At 36.9% G+C, this 21,948-nt stretch overlaps 3 protein-coding genes and 1 pseudogene across 3 annotated transcripts in view; all 4 read left to right on the forward strand.

Moving 5' to 3' along the window:
* Positions 1-21,948, forward strand: part of TIAM1 (TIAM Rac1 associated GEF 1) — a 1,375,699-nt gene that overhangs the window by 1,162,876 nt on the left and 190,875 nt on the right. The window lies entirely within an intron of this gene.
* Positions 9,061-9,603, forward strand: LOC126951717 (keratin-associated protein 19-5). The gene has a single exon (XM_050786122.1). The coding sequence runs from the start codon at positions 9,148-9,150 to the stop codon at positions 9,364-9,366; it is 219 nt and encodes a 72-aa protein (XP_050642079.1). The 5' UTR covers positions 9,061-9,147; the 3' UTR covers positions 9,367-9,603.
* LOC126951710 (keratin-associated protein 19-5-like) lies at positions 12,545-13,028 on the forward strand (annotated as a pseudogene).
* On the forward strand, positions 17,285-17,998 carry LOC126951711 (keratin-associated protein 19-3-like). The gene has a single exon (XM_050786114.1). The coding sequence runs from the start codon at positions 17,376-17,378 to the stop codon at positions 17,646-17,648; it is 273 nt and encodes a 90-aa protein (XP_050642071.1). The 5' UTR covers positions 17,285-17,375; the 3' UTR covers positions 17,649-17,998.

A 21,948-nucleotide genomic window follows, 5' to 3' on the forward strand; every position in this document is an offset into this window, starting at 1 on the left:
ACTTATTTTCTTCTTCCTTATCCATTATCATAAGCTTATTAAGCATATATTCCAAAGTGAACTTCCTAAAAGTGAAAAGAAGGAGAAAATAAAAAACATCATTGTTCTGTCAACTTTGGGTCTAATCTACTTTGGGTCTAACAGTCTGCTTTGAGCAGAAAACCAATATCAGGGGGCGGAGCAAGATGGCCGAATAGGAACAGCTCCAGTCTCCAACTCCCAGCGCGAGCGACACAGGAGAACGGTGATTTCTGCATTTTCAACTGAGGTACTGGGTTCATCTCACTAGGGAGTGCCAGACAATCGGTGCTGGTTGGCTGCTGCAGCCCGACCAGCGAGAGCTGAAGCAGGGCGAGGCATCACCTCACCTGGGAAACGCAAGGGGGAAGGGAATCCGTTTTCCTAGCCAGGGGAACTAAGACACACAACACCTGGAAAATCGGGTAACACCCACCCCAATACTGCGCTTTAAGCAAACAGGCACACCAGGAGATTATATCCCACACCTGGCCGGGAGAGTCCCACGCCCACGGAGCCTCCCTCACTGCTAGCACAGCAGTCTGCGATATCGCGGCAAGGCAGCAGCGAGGCTGGGGGAGGGACGCCCGCCATTGCTGAGGCTTAAGTAGGTAAAAAAAGCCGCTGGAAAGCTCAAACTGGGTGGAGCTCACAGCAGCTCAAGGAAACCTGCCTGTCTCTGTAGACTCCACCTCTGGGGACAGGGTACAGTAAACAACAACAAAAGCAGCAGAAACCTCTGCAGACGCAAACGACTCTGTCTGACAGCTTTGAAGAGAGCAGTGGATCTCCCAACACGGAGGTTGAGATCTGAGAAGGGACAGACTGCCTGCTCAAGTGGGTCCCTGACCCGTGAGTAGCCTAACTGGGAGACATCCCCCACTAGGGGCAGTCTGACACCCCACACCTCACAGGGTGTAGTACACCCCTGAGAGGAAGCCTCCAAAGCAAGAATCAGACAGGTACACTCGCTGTTCAGCAATATTCTATCTTCTGCAGCCTCTGCTGCTGACACCCAGGCAAACAGGGTCTGGAGTGGACCTCAAGCAATCTCCAACAGAACCACAGCTGAGGGTCCTGACTGTTAGAAGGAAAACTATCAAACAGGAAGGACACCTACACCAAAACCCCATCAGTACGTCACCATCATCATCAAAGACCAGAGGCAGATAAAACCATAAGATGGAGAAAAAGCAAGGCAGAAAAGCTGGAAATTCAAAAAATAAGAGTGCATCTCCCCCGGCAAAGGAGCGCAGCTCATCGCCAGCAACGGATCAAAGCTTGATGGAGAATGACTTTGACGAGATGAGAGAAGAAGGATTCAGTCCATCAAACTTCTCAGAGCTAAAGGAGGAATTATGTACCCAACGCAAAGAAACTAAAAATCTTGAAAAAAAAGTGGAAGAATTGATGGCTAGAGTAATTAATGCAGAGAAGGTCATAAACGAAATGAAAGAGATGAAAACCATGTCACGAGAAATACGTGACAAATGCACAAGCTTCAGTAACCGACTTGATCAACTGGAAGAAAGAGTATCAGCGATTGAGGATCAAATGAACGAAATGAAGTGAGAAGGGAAACCAAAAGAAAAAAGAAGAAAAAGAAATGAACAAAGCCTGCAAGAAGTATGGGATTATGTAAAAAGACCAAATCTACGTCTGATTGGGGTGCCTGAAAGTGAGGGGGAAAATGGAACCAAGTTGGAAAACACTCTTCAGGATATCATCCAGGAGAACTTCCCCAACCTAGTAGGGCAGGCCAACATTGAAATCCAGGAAATACGGAGAACGCCACAAAGATACTCCTCGAGAGGAGCAACTCCAAGACACATAATTGCCAGATTCACCAAAGTTGAAATGAAGGAAAAAATCTTAAGGGCAGCCAGAGAGAAAGGTCGGGTTACCCACAAAGGGAAGCCCATCAGACTAACGGCAGATCTCTCGGCAGAAACTCTACAAGCCAGAAGAGAGTGGGGGCCAATATTCAACATTCTTAAAGAAAAGAATTTTCAACCCAGAATTTCATATCCAGCCAAACTAAGTTTCATAAGTGAAGGAGAAATAAAATCCTTTACAGATAAGCAAATGCTTAGAGATTTTGTCACCACTAGGTCTGCCTTACAAGAGACCCTGAAGGAAGCACTAAACATGGAAAGGAACAACCGGTACCAGCCATTGCAAAAACATGCCAAAATGTAAAGACCATCGAGGCTAGGAAGAAACTGCATCAACTAACGAGCAAAATAACCAGTTAATATCATAATGGCAGGATCAAGTTCACACATAACAATATTAACCTTAAATGTAAATGGACTAAATGGTCCAATTAAAAGACACAGACTGGCAAACTGGATAAAGAGTCAAGACCCATCAGTCTGCTGTATTCAAGAGACCCATCTCACACGCAGAGACATACATAGGCTCAAAATAAAGGGATGGAGGAAGATTTACCAAGCAAATGGAGAACAAAAAAAAGCAGGGGTTGCAATACTAGTCTCTGATAAAACAGACTTTAAACCATCAAAAATCAAAAAAGATAAAGAAGGCCATTACATAATGGTAAAAGGATCAATTCAACAGGAAGAGCTAACTATCCTAAATATATATGCACCCAATACAGGAGCACTCAGATTCATAAAGCAAGTCCTTAGAGACTTACAAAGAGACTTAGACTCCCATACAATAATAATGGGAGACTTCAACACTCCACTGTCAACATTAGACAGATCAACGAGACAGAAAGTTAACAAGGATATCCAGGAATTGAACTCATCTCTGCAGCAAGCAGACCTAATAGACATCTATAGAACTCTCCACCCCAAATCAACAGAATATACATTCTTCTCAGCACCACATCGCACTTATTCCAAAATTGACCACATAATTGGAAGTAAAGGACTCCTCAGCAAATGTACAAGAACAGAAATTATAACAAACTGTCTCTCAGACCACAGTGCAATCAAACTAGAACTCAGGACTAAGAAACTCAATCAAAACCGCTCAACTACACGGAAACTGAACAACCTGCTCCTGAATGACTACTGGGTACATAACGAAATGAAGGCAGAAATAAAGATGTTCTTTGAAACCAATGAGAACAAAGATACAACATACCAGAATCTCTGGGACACATTTAAAGCAGTGTGTAGAGGGACATTTATAGCACTCAATGCCCACAAGAGAAAGCTGGAAAGATCTAAAATTGACACTCTAACATCACAATTAAAAGAACTAGAGAAGCAAGAGCAAACACATTCGAAAGCTAGCAGAAGGCAAGAAATAACTAAGATCAGAGCAGAACTGAAGGAGATAGAGACACAAAAAACCCTCCAAAAAAATCAATGAATCCAGGAGTTGGTTTTTTGAAAAGATCAACAAAATTGACAGATCCCTAGCAAGACTAATAAAGAAGAAAAGAGAGAAGAATCAAATAGACGCAATAAAAAATGATAAAGGGGATATCACCACCGACCCCACAGAAATACAAACTACCATCAAAGAATACTATAAACACCTCTACGCAAATAAACTAGAAAATCTAGAAGAAATGGATAATTTCCTGGACACTTACACTCTTCCAAGACTAAACCAGGAAGAAGTTGAATCCCTGAATAGACCAATAGCAGGCTCTGAAATTGAGGCAATAATTAATAGCCTACCAACCAAAAAAAGTTCAGGACCAGATGGATTCACAGAAGAATTCTACCAGAGGTACAAGGAGGAGCTGGTACCATTCCTTCTGAAACTATTCCAATCAATAGAAAAAGAGGGAATCCTCCCTAACTCATTTTATGAGGCCAACATCATCCTGATACCAAAGCCTGGCAGAGACACAACAAAAAAAGAGAATTTTAGACCAATATCCCTGATGAACATCGATGCAAAAATCCTCAATAAAATACTGGCAAACCGGATTCAGCAGCACATCAAAAAGCTTATCCACCATGATCAAGTGGGCTTCATCCCTGGGATGCAAGGCTGGTTCAACATTTGCAAATCAATAAACATAATCCAGCATATAAACAGAACCAAAGACAAGAACCACATGATTATCTCAATAGATGCAGAAAAGGCTTTTGACAAAATTCAACAGCCCTTCATGCTAAAAACGCTCAATAAATTCGGTATTGATGGAACGTACCTCAAAATAATAAGAGCTATTTATGACAAACTCACAGCCAATATCATACTGAATGGGCAAAAACTGGAAAAATTCCCTTTGAAAACTGGCACAAGACAGGGATGCCCTCTCTCACCACTCCTATTCAACATAGTGTTGGAAGTTCTGGCTAGGGCAATCAGGCAAGAGAAAGAAATAAAGGGTATTCAGTTAGGAAAAGAAGAAGTCAAATTGTCCCTCTTTGCAGATGACATGATTGTATATTTAGAAAACCCCGTTGTCTCAGCCCAAAATCTCCTTAAGCTGATAAGCAACTTCAGCAAAGTCTCAGGATACAAAATTAATGTGCAAAAATCACAAGCATTTGTATACACCAGTAACAGACAAACAGAGAGCCAAATAATGAATGAACTTCCATTCACAATTGCTTCAAAGAGAATAAAATACCTAGGAATCCAACTTACAAGGGATGTAAAGGACCTCTTCAAGGAGAACTACAAACCACTGCTCAGTGAAATAAAAGAGGACACAAACAAATGGAAGAACATACCATGCTCATGGATAGGAAGAATCAATATCGTCAAAATGGCCATACTGCCCAAGGTAATGTATAGATTCAATGCCATCCCCATCAAGCTACCAATGAGTTTCTTCACAGAATTGGAAAAAACTGCTTTAAAGTTCATATGGAACCAAAAAAGAGCCTGCATTGCCAAGACAATCCTAAGTCAAAAGAACAAAGCTGGAGGTGTCACGCTACCTGACTTCAAACTATACTACAAGGCTACAGTAACCAAAACAGCATGGTACTGGTACCAAAACAGAGATATAGACCAATGGAACAGAACAGAGTCCTCAGAAATAATACCACACATCTACAGCCATCTGATCTTTGACAAACCTGAGAGAAACAAGAAATGGGGAAAGGATTCCCTATTTAATAAATGGTGCTGGGAAAATTGGCTAGCCATAAGTAGAAAGCTGAAACTGGATCCTTTCCTTACTCCTTATACGAAAATGAATTCAAGATGGATTAGAGACTTAAATGTTAGACCTAATACCATAAAAACCGTAGAGGAAAACCTAGGTAGTACTATTCAGGACATAGGTATGGGCAAAGACTTCATGTCTAAAACACCAAAAGCAACGGCAACAAAAGCCAAAATTGACAAATGGGATCTCATTAAACTAAAGAGCTCTGCACAGCAAAAGAAACTACCATCAGAGTGAACAGAGTGAACAAAAGAAACTACCTACAGAATGGGAGAAAATTTTTGCAATCTACTCATCTGACAAAGGGCTAATATCCAGAACCTACAAAGAACTCAAACAAATTTACAAGAAAACAACAACCCCATCAAAAAGTGGGCAAAGGATATGAACAGACATTTCTCAAAAGAAGACATTCATACAGCCAGCAGACACATGAAAAAATGCTCATCATCACTCGCCATCAGAGAAATGCAAATCAAAACCACAATGAGATACCATCTCACACCAGTTAGAATGGCGATCATTAAAAAGTCAGGAAACAGGCCGGGCGCGGTGGCTCAAGCCTGTAATCCCAGCACTTTGGGAGGCCGAGGTGGGTGGATCACGAGGTCAGGAGATCGAGACTATCCTGGCTAACATGGTGAAACCCCGTCTCTACTAAAAATACAAAAAAAAAACTAGCCGGGCGTGGTGGCGGGCGCCTGTAGTCTCAGCTACTTGGGAGGCTGAGGCGGGAGAATGGCGTGAACCCGGGAGGCGGAGCTTGCAGTGAGCCGAGATCACGCCACTGCACTCCAGCCTGGGAGACACAGCGAGACTCCATCTCAAAAAAAGTCAGGAAACAACAGGTGCTGGAGAGGATGTGGAGAAATAGGAACACTTTTACACTGTTGATGGGATTGTAAACTAGTTCAACCATTATGGAAAACAGTATGGCAATTCCTCAAGGATCTAGAACTAGATGTACCATATGACCCAGCCATCCCATTACTGGGTATATACCCAAAGGATTATAAATTATGCTGCTATAAAGACACATGCACACGTATGTTTATTGCGGCACTATTCACAATAGCAAAGACTTGGAATCAACCCAAATGTCCACCAATGACAGACTGGATTAAGAAAATGTGGCAGATATACACCATGGAATACTATGCAGCCATAAAAAAGGATGAGTTTGTGTCCTTTGTAGGGACATGGATGCAGCTGGAAACCATCATTCTTAGCAAACTATCACAAGAACAGAAAACCAAACACTGCATGTTCTCACTCATAGGTGGGAGCTGAACAATGAGATCACTTGGACTCGGGAAGGGGGACATCACACACAGCGGCCTATCATGGGGAGGGGGGAGGGGGGAGGGATTGCATTGGGAGTTATACCTGATGTAAATGACCAGTTGATGGGTGCTGACGAGTTGATGGGTGCAGCACAGCAACATGGCACAAGTATACATATGTAACAAACCTGCATGTTATGCACATGTACCCTAGAACTTAAAGTATAATAATAATAATAAATAAATAAATAAATTTAAAAAAAAACCAATATCATTACAAATGAATTTATGTCTTAATTTTACAATAGATACTTTCATTGTACTATTTGTTCACTTTGTAAAAAAGACAAAATATTTGTTCTATATATTTTGTATAGAAATATATAGATTTATTTTTATTTTAGTATTAATCATTTACTGCTTACGGTCATTAATTGGTCTTGTGGAAAATTATCACATGGTCTATTTCTTTATAACATTCTAATTCTTATTTGGCTATTGAGGTTTTCCACTGATATCTTGTTTAGTTTTATATCTCCAGATGTATGCATCATTTATGCATCCCAAACAAAAATTAGCTATTAAACACTCTTACATTATCAGGCTGATTTATATGGACAAACGGTGATATCCTTAATACAGTCTGAGTTATTTGTGGTTTTATGGCTTCAAAAGGACTCACTGAGAATTCAGCGTATCGACTGTTTCTAGTTCAGATGAGAAATAAGAGTGAACGAAGATGTGGTTAAAAGAAATGGAGAAAATGTTGAATTAAATCCTACTCTACAAATTGAAAGACTTATTGAGCTATTTTTCTGTCTTAAAAAGGTAGCTCACTAAGGCGTAGTCAGAGTTGTGCACAGATTGTGCTTGCTGTGGTAGTTACTGTCAATTTACTTAGAATTTCTTCAATAAACAGTTTTTAATTCCCTAGTCTATTGCTTAGAAGAACTGAAGCATCCCTTTTAGGAAATTTGTCTTTGATAAAATACTTATAAATCTCACAAAAACTCAACAGCATGTTCAAAGTCATGTAAATTAAATAAACTTTTAGTTGTCAAAGCCAAGAGACAGGTGCTGCATGGAGATTAATCAAGAGTAGGCTCAACGTTGTATCTGTTTCACTAACTCAACGAAGTCAGCTGAGGAACTCTATGAAGCCCAGGGCAAATTTCTTTACATATGTTTCTCTATTCTGTGTCATTTCACCATGGCGCCTTTATTTTGAAAACTTTGAAGACAATTTCAGTTTTAGGATACCCTTTTAACATTTCAGAAAGCCATAGGAGCTGGAGTAAATTTTTTAAAATCCATCCCCTAAAATATTTATCCTTTGAGTTACCAACAGTCTAATTATACTCAAGACCTTTTAAAATGTACAATTAAGTTGTTATTGACTATAGTCACCCTATTGTGCTATCTAATAGTAGGTCTTATTCATTATTTCTAAGTATTTTTGCTGGGGTGGGGAGTTGAGGATGTTCAGTAAGTACAAAAAATAGAAAGTTTTAAAAATGATACTTTAATGAACAGATGAACAGATCTTTAATGATATTTAATGAACAGATACTTCAATGAACAGATCAGTAGGCAGTGGTTAGAAATTACCTCAGAATAAATGAGCACAGGATAGACATAGAAGAACATCAGGAAAGACGTTATAGTGAATACAAAGAAGAGGTAGGAAAAAAAGCATTGAGATAAGTGGATGGAAGGCAGAGGGGGTTGGGGAAATGTATGCAATAAACTTCTACCTGGCTGTTTCTATAGATGTTGAGAAAATGGGAAGAAAAATGAAAGCTGATGAGAATGGAAATAGAGGTCATATATATACTACTGAAAAAGGATAAAGAAAGAAATTGACTGGAGTGTGCAAAACAGAGGCAGATGCAATCTGCAATTTTACTAGGACTTTGAATAAAACCAATTATAAAGGAGAGTGTTAGGACTTGAATGGAAAACTGAACTACCGCTCTGATAAGCCTGCATAGGAGATGGATTTTGTGCCCTCAATTTCTGAAATTAATTCTTACATATTTTGCAACCAAAAGGTTCTGAAGCTGGTATACAAAGCCAAAAATAGTATAAAAGTTATTGTGAATAAAATGCTAAAAATCAACATATGCTTTTTTTGAGTCGTTTGGCTATTGTACACAGCAGGGCATTAAAATCATTTTGATTTCAAATGTTTTCCTGTATTGTGAATATAGGCATTTTCTGAAGACTTCACCTTGATAAATAAGTTTGCTTTTTAAAACTACAGATTTAACATCTGTAAATTGAAAAAATAGCTGTAAATTCAGTTGAATATGAAGTTATCAGTTTGGAAGATGATGGACAAAGGAAATGATTCATTATAAAAGAAATACCATAAAGTGTAGATGATGTAATACACCTCGTAATAGGCAATTCTGTTGAGCATTTGGAATGTGCATATTTTGAACAGTCAGCCATTTCTTCTCATAAAAGCAAAGCAGTAAGTTCAATCGTGTCCTGAATAAGACATTAAGTAAGCTGAAATATTTTAATGAGAATGAGGGCCTCTCCCTGCATGAGAAGACAATAGATAAATGAGTTGTAACATCAAACGTAATACAAATAACTACAGCAAAGGAGGGTATACAGATGACTCATCACATGCTCTGACCAGGGTATATAAGCCTCTTACACATGCTGGCATTTACACTGAGGATCTTGCCTTGAGCAGCAAACCAACTCACCACTCCTGACACCATGAACTACTACGGCAACTACTATGGAGGCCTGGGCTACGGCTATGGAGGCTTCGATGACCTGGGCTATGGCTATGGCTGTGGATGTGGCGGCTTCCGCAGACTGGGCTATGGCTGTGGCTATGGAGGCTATGGATACGGCTCTGGCTTCGGGGGCTATGGATACCGCAGCTGCCGCCCGTCATTCTATGGAGGATATGGATTCTCTGGATTTTACTGAAATCCTTCCCTGACAACCTAACATGAGAGGCCATAAGATCACCCAAACCTGACTGCAATAACAAAAGGACGAGGTCACCCTGGATCAAGCCGAGATCAAGAGCACTTAGCATCTGAGAGTTTTAAGAATACCTATCATTCCATAATTCTTTGCTTTATGTCTCTGGATGTGTCTTACTTGTACCTTTATAGCTGTGGGGCTTCTCTCTTCCTTTTGGAATAAAGTATGTTGACTTAAAGCAAATACATGGCTTTTATTTTTTGCTTGACTCAAAATGGCAAAGTGGTTATTTATAATTATATCCAGTGAAAAAAGAACAAACTATATACATATAGAAGTATATTATATATAATAATTTTGTATATACATGCACCTATCTATATAGCTGTATGTATGTGTGTGCATGTATATATCCGCATTCAAAGGTCACAGTTGACCCTTGAATAATGTAGGGGTTGGGGTACTGATTCCCCCATGCAGTTGAAAATCCACATATAACTTTTGACTCTCCAGACACCTAACTACTGGTAGCCAACTGTTGACTGGAAGCCTCACTGATAACATAAACAGTTGATTAACACATACTTTGTATTTTATATGCATTATACACTGTATTCTTACAATAAAGTAAATAAGAGAAAAGAAAATGTTATTAAAATAGTAAGGAAGAGAATTTATATTTACTGTTTGTCAAGTGGAAGCAGCTCATCATTCAGGTCTTTATCCTCATTGTCTTCACATTGGATAGGTTGAGGAGGAGGAGGAAGAGGAGGAAGGGGGACGTTGGTCTTGCTGTCTCAGGAGTGGCAGAGGTAGAACAAAATCTGAGTATGAGTGGATTCACTCAGTCCAAGCCCATGTTGTCCAAAGTAAGCTGTACATGCACAAATTAAAACCATAACACTCAATTAAAAAGAATCTTTTTTCTTTGGAATACTGTGCCGTATTGACCATATCTTTTTCATTTCAATGCTTTCAGTTAGATGTTAGTGTTTAAATTCAGCCCTGAAATACCAACTTTATAAACTTTCAAATCTCAATGGAGACCAACATGAAGAGTATGTACTTCCATAGTTTGTTCAAAATGTATGTTTATTTGGCCCTTTCAATGGTAAGAAATGTAATGATAAGACAAAGTATGTATCTGAAAATACACTGAAAATGAACTTCTTTTTGTGACTTTCATGTTTTATTCCTGGTCCGTTGTGGTGTGACACGAAGTTGCTTTCTCATATTATCAGCACATTTAAATATTTTGCAATACACCAAGGAAATATAGAAATCACTGCCATAACTTGTGAAGTAATTCATATTAAGGCTGTGACTGACCTGAAGCTTTATACACTCTAGCCAAGCCTCTTTTAACCTCCAACAAGCAAACGTGGGCCTTTTCATGTTGGTATGTCAAATAACTGTTTGCCCAATAAAAATATGTAATAACATATTATTATGTTTCAAGAATAATGTATTTCAGTACTGAAACAAAAGTGAATGTCTTTGTTTGAGTCAAGCAAATTCAAAAATGCCAGGAAAATAATATAAAAGAACTGTGGAGTGTGCAGGGGTACTACTATAAAGTTTTCCCAATGCTTACCCTGATACCATCTTGAATGGGAAAAGATCTCCAAAAAGTGAAATCGTTTGCTAAGGATCAAAAATGACATGACAAGGAGATCCCAGACCAGAACCCAGTTTTACTAAATATCAGGCATTCTACTTCCCCATGCTCACTGTTCCATTCATTTTTTACATCTCTTCTTGTGTGTTGTCACATGAAGCATCTTGAAGGCTCTGGTCATGTGCGTCTGAAGACTTTAATTATCATGGCCAAATAACCACCTCTATTTATTTTCATTTGTAAACACTCTGTTGTAGAATCTCGAACTTAGCAATTTTTAATGTACTTTTATCTGTGTAAAAACAACTTGTTAATAATGAAAATCCAATATTTTAATATTTAAAAGAAATCATAATGCATTTGAAAAACTCTGACTTGTTTACTGAACATATGAATGGATTTGCTTAGCCAGATACTATTACCAATTCTTTCATTCAATTCAAGTGAGATGTTGCAGTTTCACCATAAACAGACCTCAGTAAAAATATCTTAGTGTCTCCATTGCAGGGCTGTAGTATTTAGTTTTACTGAGTACGACAGAATTTCACATGAAAATTTTTTACTCCCTAAGTGGTCAATGGAATCACAGTCTGAAGAAAGGCTATGTCAAAAGAAGAACAATTAATATAACCATTTAGAGGAAAGTAACACTTTTAGTATAATGCAATTTTATCATATTATTACATCTCCAGTTGTTAGATTTTATTGATTTGTGTTGAAATTAAAAGAATACCTTTGGAATACATTTCCTTCCAAGGAAAAGCTGTCACCTGGTCTACAGAAAATGCATCATAGGGTCATCAGCCCCACAACTGAGAAAAGGAATCCCCAAAATGTAGGTATAATATTACAAGATAACAGGAAGAAAAAATAACTGAGGGTACAAGTCCTAAGTTGACTCCAAGAATTTCGTCACATACAGCCACAGCTGACCCCAAACATAGTTAATTCAGCTGTGCCCTTAACTTCAACCCTTAGCCTTTAAGTTCTTATTAACCTTATATGATCTCAAATATAGTGATCAGTTATTTTTAGTCTTATCAGTAATTTCCAAATGTTGCGTTTTCACAACTGAATTTGTATACTTCTTTGCAATAATCACCATGTAGTAACAGCACAGTACATAATTGCTGAATGGATGAATAAATTCTAAAGTCTATGCCTCTCAAAGGCATGAGTAATTCTCTGGCCGCATCTGAACAATAGGGATTTATAAAGATGAAATGAGGGCTGGGCGAGGTGGTTCATGCCTCTAATCCCAACACTTTGGGAGGTCGAGGGGGGAGGGTCACTTGAGCCCAGGAGTTTGAGACCAGCCTGGGCAACATAAAGAAGACAATGAAATGAGCTCCAATAGCATCTGACTTTAGAGGAACATATAACCTTCATTTTATTTCATTTGTAATATGCAATATATCTAGCTATGAAGAAATCTATTTAGGATCTGGTATGCCAAGACTTTAGATACAGCAATTTCTTCTCATTAAGTGATGTAATAACTTTTAAGGGCCACTGTAACTCAGCAACAAAGCAAACTCAAACAATTTAAAGAATGCGAGGGCCTCTCCTTGTGCCAGGGAACAATGAATGACTTCTGTTAAGTAATTAATTGAAAACACACACACACACACACACAAACAGGTACGCATGTGACTCACCACATGCTCTGACCAGGGTATATAAGCCTCCCTCGACACATGCTGCCATTCACACTCAGGATCTTGCCTTGAGCAGCAAACCAACTCACCACTCCTGACACCATGAACTACTACGGCAACTACTACGGAGGCCTAGGCTACGGCTATGGAGGCTTCGATGACCTGGGCTATGGCTACGGCTGTGGATGTGGCGGCTTCCGCAGACTGGGTTATGGCTGTGGCTATGGAGGCTACGGATATGGCTCTGGCTTCGGAGGCTATGGATACCGCAGCTGCCGCCCATCATGCTACGGAGGATATGGATTCTCTCAGTTCTACTGAAATCCTACCCTGAGGACTCAGCATCAGAGGTCATAAGAAGATCATTCAAATTAACCAAATACTGAGCCAAACAAGGGCACACTGTATCAATCTGAGATTTAAAAAAATCATTTAGCATCTAAGATGTTAGGAATATTTATTATGTTATAATTGTCTATATCATGTCTACTGGCATCCATTATCTGTACTTTACTAATTGTGGAATTGCTTGGTTCCCTTTGCAATAAATTGTCTCAATTTGAAATGGCACACATGGCTTCTGTTTATTTATTTATCTATTTGTTTAAATGCTGACTCTCCATTCCATTGCCTATTTCTTTTCTTGAGTGCTTCCCAATAATCTTAAAATTCTGGTCAGATGTTCGTGTAACAATCACAGCAGAGTTTTGAAGACTAGTCTACTTTTCACACTATATGCCTCTTTTTATTTAAGATTTTGGTGAATCTGGAACCTCTTAATTTTTAGCATATCTAGATCTAAATAAAAGTAATCAGTAATTAATGATAAATTCAAATGGTATAAAAAAGTAAGAAGAATTAGAAAGACTCAGACTTGTTTACTAAACATAAGAATAGGTTTATACAGCCAGCTAGTAAGACCCACACTTTCAGTCAGTCTAGTCAGAGTACATACACTTTCCATTGACTGGGTCAACTGATTCCATTGGAGGGCTACACTACTTAGTTTGACAGAATATGACAATAGCTCTTTCATTTTCCTAATCGTTAGTGGCATTTTCCCACAATACAGGTAAAGGCCTTCTGTAGCTATGAATAAGTATAACAATCAATTTAACTACTTGGAAAAAGCATTTGATACTTCTAGTACAATGTAGTATGATCAAATTATTAGAACTTGAATTTATTGATTTTATGGATTGCTGAAGGATTTAAAAAAATATTCCAGAATATCTTTACTTTCAGGGAAGAGCTTTGCTTATCTTAGGAAGAACACATTATAACAAGACCTTAAGCCCCAAAACAGACGCATATTTGGTAGACTTAAATTGGCGGTATCTGAAACCTGTTTGATTTATTTGCGATTATGTTGCTTTAGCCTGAGTTAATAAAAACTGTAATATTCAAATCGTCAACTGCCTTTAAAAAATAATCACAAAAATAGAACAAGCTTTAAAGAAAACAGAGAAAAGTTTTAAATAACAATGTGAGTAGTCAAAATTTTTAAAATTAGTACCAAAACCATTAAACATAAAACAAAAAGATTTTAAAGTGAGAATTTATTATATTATTGCATTTTATTTATGTAGAGACACCATTTTAAGGTGAAAAAATCTATATACTGGATGAAAATATTTTTAATACATAAATCTGAAAAAACACCCATACCCAAATATGTAAAGATCACCTGAGAATCAATAATAAAATATTACTAGCTCAATTAAAAGTGAACAAAATACTTCAACAGGTACTTCAAAAAAATATCTAAATGGCCTATAAGCATATGTAAAGATGTTGAACATTGTTATTAATCAATAAAACCATATTAAAACAATGATCAGGTATCATTATGTATTCACAAGAGTAGTCAATTTTTTAAAGAGTTTGCAAGTGATCAGTGGAGGTAAGGATGTGAAGCAACTGGAACTCTCATACATCCCTGTTGTTACAGTAAATTTAACAACTGGTAAACATAATAACTGTATCTTGAGATTGGTAGAATCTATGGAAGCTAACTATATATTATATAATATATAACTGTTATTTATGATAATATATAATTATATATAATGTATAAAATAAGTATAGATATGATACAAATTAGTAATTCCTATCCCAGCTGTAACAAAGGTATAGGAAAGTCTAGGTCTAAAAATAAGGATCTTAGCTGGGTATGGTGGCTCACTCCTGTAATCCCAGCACTTTGGGAGGCTGAGGCTGAGGCAGGCGGATCACTTGAGGTAAGGAGTTTGAGACCAGCCTGGCCAATATGGCGAAACCCTGTTCTACTAAAAATACAAAATTATTTTTTATTTGGGCATGGTGATGCATGCCTGTAGTCCCAGTTATTTGGGAGGCAGAGGCAGGATAATCACTTGAACCTGGGAGACAGAGGTTGCAGTGAGCCAAGATAGTGCCACTGCACTCCAGTCTGCATGATAGAGTGAGACTCCATTAAAAAAAAAAGAAAAAAAGAAAAAAAGAAAATTTATAAAAAGGTACGTAACAGCTTTCTTTATTCACTGTAGCAAAAAAAAAAAAAAAAAAACCAAACCAAAACTGAAACCACTAAACTCCTCAAATATAGGCCTACCAGAGTAGAATCATAAATCAGTTGTGCTCTATTCATGTAGTAGACTACTTTTCAGAAATTAAAACGACAAAATTCACGTTACATATGACAGAGATCTACCTAATAGACAGTGATACACAGACCAATTGGGGATGGAAATGGAAAGTTTCAGTATGCTATATGAGACCACCTAAGTGAAGTAGAGAACAAGAAAGCCTTATGCAGGATGTTAATAGTTACTCTACACGGAATAATATGGACTGCTAGAGTCAAGGGACAGATTTTGGGAATTAGAGTGTGCTTGTTATAGATGGTCTATAAATATAAGAAAAATATCACCAACTTGTGCACTTAAGATTTAAGTATTTTTAAATATGCCTTAAACAACAGCAACAAAAAGCAAATGAAATGATAGCTTATTTGTTCCTCTAAAGAAAGAAAGCTATTTGAGCTAATTTCTTTTTTAAATTCTTATTGTTGGATACATTCATAGTATTGTTCATTTCTATGAGATGTAAGATTTTTACCTGTAAGAACTTTAGAATTCATTCATCTATTCAATATTTATATATTGAGTTTCTATTGCATGCTGGTCATTGAACTGCAGCCAGCAAATCTATCTGGAGAAATGCATAATTTGAAAATTGCTTATAAACTCATCAAAAGTTGAACAGTATATTCAAAGTAATACAAGTTTAACAAGAAATTATATATTTAAGCTTAAAGTTAAAGGGCATATGTGGGTGGGGTTTGGGGTCATCCTTGGGTCTAGGTGACTAAATTCTTAGAGTCAGCTGAGGTACTCTTTGTCTTTATTATTTTCTTCATCCTGTCTTTTTACATTATACATATTTTGGGGGATAATTAAGACATTCACAATGCTAACAGTCTCTTACTGAATTTCCCAGGGTCTTGGGCAATGGCATCTATTTTTAACATCTAACACTTTAATAAATGCTTAACATCTTAATAAAGATTAGTTAGCTATTTTCCTTGAGGAAAAAAAGGAACACACAATAGGTAAAGGTAATATAAAGGCAAAAATATTATCAAAATTTGAAGATTATATATATATCTTTATATACATATGTCTATATATCTATATATATAGATATAGATATAGATATGAATTTAAGTAAGTACTAAATGAAAATTGATGGGAGGCAAAGAGAATTCCATATATTTCACCATCTCACCTAGTCCCAGACGCTAATGGGAACTGAAAGAATATATTGAAAAGAGGATAATTGTGTGGATCAGGAAAAAGGAATGAATGGTGTTTGTAAGAGAGGAGAGCCATACAATCTGTATTTTTGGTAGCACCTTGGATGTCTAATATGGCAGTAAGGGAGTCAGGGTGTGAAAAAAATTTTGAACAGTTTGTAAAGCTGCTTAGGAAATAGATTTTTTATTACTGTGATTTGACTTTAATGTTTGAGCTATATTCTGTTATGTTGTTAAATCTAAATGGTTTTTATTTTTTAAACTAGTAAAACAACAAAAAAAGGAGAATATTGATTATGATGGCCAATGTTCTAGAATAATAGAAGAATGGTGGCTTTATTTTAACTTTTTTAACCCCATGAAGTTCTTTACTGTTTAGGCATAGCAGGTGAGCAGATGGCTCCAGTCTTTCAAATGTTTGTATCTCTTTAAAAAGGGACCTCACCTAAGGTATAAGATAACTCTGGAAGAATATGATAAATTTCAGAGCATTGAATTTAACCAAAGTCTGTTATGCAATCACAAATGAAGCAAAACAATTCCAGGAAAGCCAGAGATGAAGCAATACTTAATTTCAAAATGTAGCATTACCAACTGTGTAATGCAACATGCCTACAAAGAAGTCTATTTAAGGTCTGGTATGTACAGACTTTGAACCTACAGCAATTTGTATTCATAAAAGTGATGCAATATGTTAAAGAGACAGCATGACAAGACAGAAATGCAATGTAAGCTCAAACACTTTAATGAGTTTGAGGGCCTCTTCAGATGTCAGGATTGGGTCAGGTAAGTGTAACATATAGAATTACACTAAAATAGGCAGGAAGTGTTTTGTCACGTGATCTGTCAGGGTATATAAGCATGCCTGCGCAGATGCCAACATTCACACTCAGGACCTTGCCTTGAGCAGCAAACCAAACTCACTACCCCTGACACCATGAGCTACTACGGCAGCTACTACGGAGGCCTGGGCTATGGCTACGGAGGCTTCAGTGGCCTGGGCTATGGCTATGGATGTGGATGTGGCGGCTTCTGCAGACTGGGTTCTGGCTGTGGCTATGGAGGCTACAGATACGGCTCTGGCTTTGGAGGCTACGGATGTGACTCTGGCTTCGGAGGCTGTGGATATGGTTCTGGCTTTGGAGGCTACGGATATGGCTGCTACCGCCCATCATACTATGGAGGATATGGATTCTCTGGATTCTATTAAACTACTGCCCCAGCAACACAATATCTGAAATTATAAGAGGACTTTCCCAAAGCTGACTTCAATCATTGGACAACCAAGATCATGCTGGAGTTATTTGCACAAAAGAATTTAACATCTCAGAATTTCAGGCAATCTTTTCTATGTGCACCCATCTCTCTATCATAATCCTGGTATTCTCTACTTTTGCTTTTATAACTGGTTGAATTATCTATTTATCTTCCAATAAAACATTCTAATTTCAAAACACAATGTGGTTCCGTTTTGTTCATGAAACTCAATTATATGTAAGTGATGATGTCATTCAGAGACGCTATCTCCCTGACTGAGAATCTATGATTTTCATATACCTCATAAACATACATGCAGATAAATACATCAATAGCTCCAAGGAATAATAATTCTAGATTGAAATGAAAAATAGAACTTCAGAATGGTTAGTAATCTCACATTTTTCAACGTTTTGCTTTTATTTAGATAGTATTCAGATTTAAGTCAACAACAAAAAGCAATACCTACTTAACATGTCTTTATATTTATATATCAAGCATATATGTTTTATTTAATTCAGGTCACATTTGTCAACTCACTGCGAATGTGTAATGAATCTTTCTATCCGTTCAAAATTTCTTTCTTTTATTGTAAGAGCAAGCAAATGGTGACAGATCAAACCATATTTCTAGGTTAATTATGAAAGTATATTATCTTTCCAAATTATTGTATTTGGTATAACCTCACCCTATCATACTCTTCTGCTCATTAATTTATTTGACATTTTCATTGAACAACTGATGTAACTATTAAATTAGTGTAGAGTTTTTTTCATATTGGTTTAACATATTTAACTCAAAACATTTTAGATATTTTTTTCCAACTGGCTTTTCTATTATCGTACTTAATCCTCATGGTATGATACAGCATTCTTCTTCACCATCACCATTATATTGAAAATTTTGCAACTTAACAAGGGAAAGAAACAAGACTTTAATGTGAACTATTTATTTATTTATTTATTTATTTATTTATTTATTTATTTTATTTTATTTTTTTGAGACGGAGTCTCGCTCTGTAGCCCAAGCTGGAGTGCAGTGGCGCGATCCTGGCTCACTGAAAGCTCCACCTCCTGGGTTCACACCATTCTCCTGCCTCAGCCTCCCGAGTAGCTGGGACTACAGGCGCCCGCCACCGCCCCCGGCTCATCTTTTGTATTTTTAGTAGAGACGGGGTTTCACCGTGGTCTCGATCTCCTGACCTTGTGATCCACCCGCCTCGGCCTCCCAAAGTGCTGGGATTACAGGCGTGAGCCACCGCGCCTGGGCAAACTAATTTATTTTTTAGCTTAAGCTGATGACAAGAACACTTTGATCCAAAGAGTTTTCTTACAAACCTGAATTTCAGTTAAACCACTCCCCTGATAAAAATAGGAAGAAGGGGGCATTTTGTTGATGAAATTTTTAAAAGATATAAATGAATATCAGCTTTTTTCTAAAATCAAAGGATATATTCAACAAACAACATAAAATCAAGATATTTTGTTTAAATGTCAAAACTTGTTAAATGTGTCTGATTGAGTCACACAGTAGCATTAAAAGTTGCTCTACTAGAACAGACATTAAATGGTAGCAGTTACATTCATTTCATCTTGTAGGTTAAACAACAATGACAGCAGCAAAAACACTCAGGAAACTTACACTAGCTCTAGTGGCAGAGTCAGGATCAGGGTTATTGCCAAGGTCTTCTGAATGCAGGTGCCACCATGAAGCCTTTATTCCCAGTATATTTTCTCCCTTCATGAACCCAAAGAGGATATCTTGAATGTTCTGCTCAGTTTCCATAAACATGACTGAATTTATGGGGGAAATGAAAATGGTTTCTTATAATCACTTTTCTATAATATTTTATTGTTCTGATTTAGAGAATTGAACCTCTTGATTTCAATGTTACCTTCATCTAGACTTCAACTGTAACCACATCTATATGCATATCTATAAGTATATATACATATGTATAAGTATACCTATATTTATCTGTATGGATATATCTGTTTCAAGGGATTAAAGTTTTCATTTGAAAGTCACAAAGTTAAATTTGCTTAGCCATGTGATATCAGCTATTCTTCTAGTCAGTTCAATCTGGATGTTGTAGGATCACAATGCGTAGAAAGGCAAGGTACAGTTATGTGGTTCCATTATTTTGCACTTATTCATTCAGGTTAATAGTTTCAAAGTCAATGGACATGCCTTATGAAGCTAAAAATAAAAACACCCATCAATATGATTATATTGAGAAACATTGTATATTATACTTTTATTCAAATGCATTATCAAATTTTATTACATCTTATTTTTTATTTAATTTTTATCTGGGTTAAAGAAACATGTTTTGAATTTATAGAAAAATGTCTTTATCTCTCAAAAGTTAATCACCCAGCCAGTAGAAAACTTTATTTTCATTATTTCACACCTCAACACAGGATCTGAGTTTCACAATTAACTCATGATCTTCCTGGAAAAATCTCCCAAAAATAGCATAACAGAGAACTAATTGTGCAAGTCCACTGAATTAAGTGAAAAAATCAGAAAAATAAACATTTCTCAATTTCCAAAGTTAATCGCTATCCAAACGATACTATAATTGTTCTACTTTTTAATTAGGAAAAAAGCAGAAGTCTTTGATTGTTTTGGTTCATATATTTCACAGCATTATATGATGATATATGTGCATGTATCAATATATGTGTATTTGTGTATCACAATGAGATATATCTTATTATTTTGTTCTTGAAAATACATAAGTAAAGCAGGGCGTATTTTATTAAATAATATTTTGTTTGTAAAAAATAATAAAAATTGCCTTTAATTTGTAAAATCTAATGGATGATATTTCTCTTGGAGATGGTTATAGGCATCAGAAACAGCAATGTACATTAGCCTTTCATGAGGGTTAGAAAATCTGGAGGGTATACCCAAGAATTAATGAGATTCTTAAACTAGTTAGACTTACTTATTATTGCTTGTCTTCAACAACTACTTATTGAGAATTTAAAAATTGTCCAGTTTTCTTTTTCAGAACGAAAATAAAGGTGGAACGAATTTTGATAAAGGAGAAAGCAACCACGGCAAATATTGAGTTGAATATTCCTTTAAAACCTGAAAGCCATTTTGAGTGCATACTCCTCATGAGATGTGCACTACATGTTGAGGCAGGCAAAATTCATTCTTTCATTTATCCAACAACGTTTTTGGAAGAATAGTGAACAAATCAAGTTGAGAAAATGCTTTATCAAAAACGTTGCTTATAAACCTCAAAACAAAGCAAAACAGAAAACAAAGCAACAAAAAAATACCTTTGGCAAAATGTTTACAGTCTTGTAAAGCAAAGCACTGCTTAAAGACCCAAGTCCAATATATGGTCATATTCTGGTGGAGCTAAACTTGGACTTGATTTACTGTCTTCCCAGAGTAAGTATAGAAAATCGGTGGAGAATGGCCAGCCCTCCTCACATCCTTGCTTCCTATCTCAGTTATTTCATCAGTGCACATCTGCATTTGAGATTTTCAAGGTATCAGAATTGTAAGAGACTGTTAGATATATTATATGACTCTAAGAGTCATATAAACTACTGTTCAAAAATGTGTAACTTTAATAAACAAATAATGTCTTTTGTTTGCTGGTTGAGAGAAAATAAGAAGGTGAGGCACACAGAATTGGAAAAGAAAACATAAGGATAAAAATATTGTGATAAAATTAAATATATGGGTAGAAGGATAAAATATTGATTGGAAAAAAAATGGATAAGAACAAATACCTACGTAGCACTAGTACATATCGGGAATGAATACAGCATAAAATGAAAAGGTTTGATAAAGAGAACGGATATATACATAGTGAGGAAGACTAGGAAGTGGAAGACAAGTGGTATCTGTAAAGCATGAAGCCAAGATCATCTGAGTAGCCTAGGTAATACTTTATGTAGAGCCAGTTCTGGAAAATTGTGTAACGGTAAAAATAGAAATGATTGTTTTCGTGTGTGTGTGTATGTTTTAGACAGTTTCACTCTGTCACCCAGGCTGGAGTGCAGTGGCACGATCATGGCTCACTGCAGCATCAACTTCCCAGGGATCAAACAATCCTCCTGCCTTAGCCTCCCAAGTAGCTGGAACCATAGGTGTGCACCCTCACATCTGGCTATTTTTTTTTTTTAATTTTGTAGAGACAAGGTCTTCCTATGTTGCCTAAGCTACTCTCAAACTCCTGGTGATATAGTTTGGCCATGTCCCCATCCGAATCTCAACTTGAATTG

The sequence above is a fragment of the Macaca thibetana genome, chromosome 3 (genome assembly GCF_024542745.1).
Source record: "Macaca thibetana thibetana isolate TM-01 chromosome 3, ASM2454274v1, whole genome shotgun sequence".
Lineage (NCBI taxonomy): Eukaryota > Metazoa > Chordata > Mammalia > Primates > Cercopithecidae > Macaca > Macaca thibetana.